Source organism: Schistosoma mansoni (genome assembly GCF_000237925.1).
Source record: "Schistosoma mansoni, WGS project CABG00000000 data, supercontig 0041, strain Puerto Rico, whole genome shotgun sequence".
Taxonomy (NCBI): Eukaryota; Metazoa; Platyhelminthes; class Trematoda; order Strigeidida; family Schistosomatidae; genus Schistosoma; species Schistosoma mansoni.
Genome location: NW_017386027.1, coordinates 1,776,364 through 1,782,363, shown reverse-complemented (window position 1 = coordinate 1,782,363; position 6,000 = coordinate 1,776,364). Strand labels below are relative to the sequence as shown.

General features: G+C 36.3%; 1 protein-coding gene across 1 annotated transcript in view; it reads left to right on the top strand.

The window, feature by feature from the left end:
• Positions 1 to 2,445, top strand: part of Smp_156150 (calcium-activated potassium channel) — a gene marked incomplete at both ends in the record, with an annotated part of 23,398 nt that extends 20,953 nt beyond the window's left edge. The window contains one exon of the mRNA XM_018790704.1: positions 2,320 to 2,445. Within this exon, the coding sequence (XP_018646098.1) occupies positions 2,320 to 2,445 (126 nt within the window). The remainder of the gene's footprint in view (positions 1 to 2,319) is intronic.
• Positions 2,446 to 6,000: the final 3,555 nt, after the last annotated feature.

The following is a 6,000-nucleotide window of genomic DNA, read 5'->3' as shown; positions in this document are numbered from 1 at the left end:
CTTCAATTGACTCATGATTTCAACTATGAAAATACTGAAATCTCCACAAAACCCCTTCTCGTTAATTTTCAATTTGTTGTTCATACACATAAACTTGATTTGATAATTTTTTTTCAAATTTGATGATATATTCCAACATGAACTACATTATATAGGCACTATTTACAAATTAGCTTGACAGGAGGTTAGTAGAGGGCTAGATTATCTTGGTGATAGTGTAGTGAACGAGAAAACAAGTGGGGACAATCGAGTGTATTTGTGTTATATCTAGAACTTAGATTCTTAATATACCACGTATAAATGGAACACTAGAACCATTTCAAGTCGTAAATGAGAAGACAGAAGACAAGTGGAAGGAATGTTATTCCAAACAGTGACAAATATGGCACGAAACTGTCAGGTATTTATAGTTTCTAGTAAAAGCGAGATCATCATTATAGTCATCCAATCCGCATATAGTGGTTTTTAGCATTTGTCCAATAGGGAAGCTACACGTAGAGATTATGGAATATTCTTCCAAAAAATGATTGGGCGGAATATCTTCGGCTCTTTCTGAGCTCCTTAGAGCTTTCTCGAGTTCACCCGTGAAAACAAAACTACAGAATCCCTTAGTAAAATCGGAGAACCATACAGTAAATACATCATTCGCAAAATGTCAATCAATTGTCTCAGACTTCATTGTCCCTTTGTTTACACATTAATGATTCTCTGTTCTCGTCCCCTTTTCTTTGATCTTCTTAACCTTCTGTCACCAGGCATTTCACTTTCGATTGATGATACATACTACTTATATCTGTTGACATTAGTAGCACACACCACAGTAGCATATCAGTCTCCTCAAGATTATACGCGACCCACTACTGAGGAGTCTCATACTAAGTCAAAACAACCTCTCAGTGTTTCCTGGTTTCCAATGGTGGTCCAGCTCAGATAGACTAGAGAATTCAACTGTACATCGTTTATACTTTTCATAAATTTCATCTTCGTTATTCGATATTCATCTGTTTTGTTGTTCTTGTTTCTTGAATAAATTTTCTAGCTACAAACTAGCATATATGAAACTGTAAATCATATACGAGCTGATCAGACAATTTTTGTTCAACGTTTGGTCGGCGTTGAAAAATGCATGTCATCAATTCAGGTAAACATTAATAATCCACTTAATATTGTTTGCTTGTATCTTCCCATTGATGTTTAGAACTGCAACTGATCAGTCTCGCATTGGCATTTGTGGATACTGTATGGATTGACTCGGTATTGCCTTAAGTTACAAGTATTCTTAGCAGAGATGGATGGTGGCTGCTAGTGGAATGGAGGACGCGCGTTTCACCCTATTTGGGATTCGTCAGCTGGATGTACCTGCATCCCACAGTTCATATTTACTCCGGAACTCCAATCCAATACCGTTCGCTTCAAACGTCATCGTGTTATCCACTCAGCTATTGAGTCCTGATCATATTAAAAGTTTTCAATTTCTCTTATTAAATAGATATTAAGAATATGAAATCATGCAGATTTCTCAAAAATATTTAGACTCTAATGTCCAATGTATAATTATAAAGATATTACTCTTAATGCACTAAACTTCAATAGGATTTTTTTATTGGTTATAACAAAGTGTAGGTACTCAATCCGTATAAACCAATCAAATCACCGTATATAATCAAATCATGTTCTGATTGGTTGATCAAATAGACATTAACAGCATTGGATACCGGCGCAGTGGTCTAGAGATTAAGCGTTCGTGCGGGAGACCGATTTACCATTCCTGAGTTATCTCCAGTCTATTAATTACTGTTCCCCCTATTCACAGCCACATTTGGTCATATTTTGTACAAATGTTATTTTCTATTTTATGGTACAATGTGGTCAGTTTGATTGGTATATAAACCCAGTATGTTTGAGAATAATGATTCATATTTCAAACGCTGTTATTGGTGTTCTGGACTGAACTGGTTGGGCTAGACAGAAATTAGGACTGATAAGTACTCAAGACTGCTTATACGGCTTTTCGTGTATCATTGAGCGATCAATCATTTCATTGCTCTTCGATTGGCGGTCTTATCATGTTCATATATCATTAAAGGGGCATGCACCCATTCGATATAACAATAACTTCTGAGCGCCGGCATTCAACGGTGTTACTGTCTAACGTTAATCGATTGAAGTGTTTCCAGGTTTTCCATAGTGATCTAGTTTAATCGAACAAATATTTTACGTAAAAAACTTTATATAACGAAGTATTAATCCAATTCTTTTCTCTTTCTCCCCCTCCCCCACTTTTTCTTTCAACATATACAAAAAAATTGAATCAATCAGTCTTATATAAATCAAATGTCTGATACATTCACAGGAATAATTGAAACATTTGGAACTTGTAATAACATAGCAACTATATCATTAGAAGATGAAACAACATCATCTAATATGAATGTAACTACATAAACAAATCACTGATAGAGTTCATTCAATGTACGTTACTTATGACATTTCACTATTCAATATGTATAATTCAACATGTAAGATATGGTAATATACATACATACAAAATCATCATCTATGAACTAGATCATTTGTACATACATAATAATATTGGATCTCAAAAATAAACAATGATGAAAGATCTTAACTGTTTAATCAATTGTCTTCTTATTTACCTATTTTATAATTTGTATCCATGCCAATTAAATTTATGGAAATAATTTATCACCTCCCAACACCCCCCTCTTCCAGCCCACCCCTACCCTCCCCCATCGAAATGAATTAATTTCAACTATTTTTTATAATATGTAATAATTTATCTTTGAATTTAACACTTCTCTTTTTTTTCTTTTCTTTTTTTCGATATCCTTTATTGATTATCCTTAAAGAAAAGAAAATAAGATTAACAGAGTAACTATAGTATTTGGTTACCAGCTTAGTAACTAATATTTCCTTTGTGATACCAATTTAGTAAATGATTCAATGGTTCAATAATTAACTTGTTTACATTACTGAATCGAATTCTTATCTTCTTTCTTTTTTACATTCTTAATTTTTGTTTAAATTCTTCAATAACCATAGCAACAAAGCAACTTAATAAGTCAGTATCATTTTGAAATCATAATATTTGGAGAAATATTGTTTTCTTCTTTCTTTTGTTTTTCTTTTTTGCTTCTTGTGTATATACGAAAACAAAAAAGAAATATGAAAAAATAAACGATTAGATTTTGAAAAACTTACAAAACCACACTCTCCTCAAATGCCTTGATATGACCGACGGGTGGGGAGAATAAGCTCTCCTTCTCGAAATGCTCTCACATGGCTATGTGCATACAACCACTGTCAGGGAAGTCCTACTCATTGCCTTCTCGCGGTGAGGGTGTTGTTTACAAAATTGAGATGACGAAAAGCAAATGTCCGACGCTTTGACCGGGTTGGTGGACACGGGGAGTTCACCTAGGGGAGTTGGGAAACTCTGATTCCAAATCAATGTTACACATGGGTTCCAGGATTCTGAAGGAACAAATAGCGTACGAACCAATTATTAGTCACCGACTACCGGGACTGAATCTCCTGACGTTGTTCCACTGCCTTGAGTCAGACATTTAGGTTGAAGGCTCTGAGTAAGCCCCCCTAAGAAAACCACCTGCTTCGGTTTGGGCACCCAAACAGTATCCCAGTCCTCACACAAATCGAATGATCTATGTGGCGCATATCTAATTGGTACCTCCTTGTAGTAATGTTTATGTGTTTAAATAAATATAATAAGTAAGAAATAGTGAAAATTGAATTTTATTTTGGTTGAGAAATTCATAGACTTTGTTGATGGAATCACCCATTCATTGATTTCGATTGGAACACCACATGGGACTTGGGAGTACTTGATCACTTTTATTTTATTATAGGACTCTACAGGGTTGCACACCGATTTCCACGTTATGTAGTCGAACCAAGGAGTTCGACCATGTTGGAAGTGAGATAGTATTAGTTATTAGTGTTAGACGCTCTAAATCACAAGCAAATTGAATTTGATAGTTTATCATTGGATTCTAAACTCAGTTGCCAAAAAGGTTACACGCTGACCACAAGATCTCAAATTTCGAGGTGTGATCATTGACTTTGTAAAAAAGCACTTCTATAGACTGATATATTAAAACGAAAAAACTCCTAGTACTCCTTGCTATTCAGTAGTGTTACACCAAACGAAGTTAGTGTGACAATAAGCATCCACACACTCCACATGTGCTACAATATATAAGATCTTTATGACAAAAGAATCTGCAATGCAAAAGTAAATTTAGTCGTGGATCCCTCAACATCTTTGACTGAATCTTGAAATATTATAAAAGAATGAATCTGAGGCTACTGTAGACTAAGTGATGCAATCAATATATACTATCCTTCGTCAATTCATGGTGAGAGACGATATCAGATGCAGTAAAGCAGTTAAGACGAACGACTTAAGTATCTAGTCTTAAGGGAGTAGATGACCTGGCTTATACATACAAAATTGGTCGGTTAAAATGACTGACTTTTCATCTAGCAGCGCATAAAAGGGAAACTACACGACAATTTGTTAAGTGGAAAGTCTTTCTAATCTACCTTTCAAGATCATTTTAAGCGCATTACTAATAATATCTACTTTAAACATAAGACTAACAAAAGACTTTCAATTTAAGAAATAAATATATGTACGGATGTACAGTTTTGAAACTGAATGTCTTTGGTGTAACCGAAGACATACCGTAATGACGAACGATTCGCAGCACAGATAGATCCTTTTCCTGGTGGTATGTTCTCTGAGTTAAACGGTTTAATCCCAAAGCGTTTATTGACGCTCTGGACAAAATCTTATCAACACCCAATTTACATGGAAGTGAGCTTCTTAATAACTATGTCTGTAGCTCCTCCGGAGGCTACTACCGGTCCCAAGCCCGGATAAAGGAGGAGGTTTGGGCATGGGGTTAGCGACCCCATCCCGTAGAAAACCGACTCGCTAAAACACGCTAACCAGAGCTTCTTAGTTCCTCCCTTTTATACACGAAGTAGGAGAGCTGATGAGATAATGCACAGAACTACAATTGAATCTTCGCAATGAAAAGCACCCAGCTCAATGAATACATACCCTTTGATTTCAACTTTATTTAAAATTGCTTTCATTAAACATAATTCATTAATGAAAGAAAAACTGGTTCAATGCACAGACATATCAAGCACGGTTTAAGATCTGTATAATATCCTCAGTTGCTTAAGTATGTGAATCAGTGACAGAACAAATACCAAGTCCGCTCGGAAAAGATAATTAACTTAAATTTTAACACAACTCTATTCGAGTTCATTTGTAATGGGTTCGAGTTCCCGAGTAAACACCAACTCTGGGATGCAGTATACTCGCCTGACGAGTCCCAAATAGGAAGAAACGCACGTCCTAGAATCCACTTCTAGCCATCATCCATCTCTGCTTATCAATATTCAAACATAGATAAAGCACATATGGGAGTTTAAATTACAGTTATAGAAATACTACTTATCTGACCTCATCTAAGTAGATGGAGATAGTTGTTTGAACCTATAACTTACAAAGTTAAATTAGATTGTTCTTTTTATACTAAAGCACAATTGTTTCAATCATTATCAATTTAGAGCCTAGAGCAGATCTACATTGACCTAAGAGCCCCCAAATGCCCTGGTACGGCCGAGAGTGGGGAGAGAAAGCTCTCCCTCTCCAAATGCTCTCACATGGCCACGCGTATATAGCCTCCGCCAGGAAAGTCCTACTCACTGCCTTCTCGTGGCGGGAGTGTTGTTTACGAAATTGAGAGGACGAAAAGCGAATGTCCGATGCTTCAACCGGGTCGGTGGACACTCTTCATGTCCACCTAGGGGAGTTGGAAAAACCCTCGTTCCAAACCAATGGTGCACATGGGCTCCAGTATCCTGAGAGAACAAACGGCGTATGAATCAATCGTTGATCACTGGCTAGCATGAGACGGGATCTCCTCACGATGTTCCACTGCC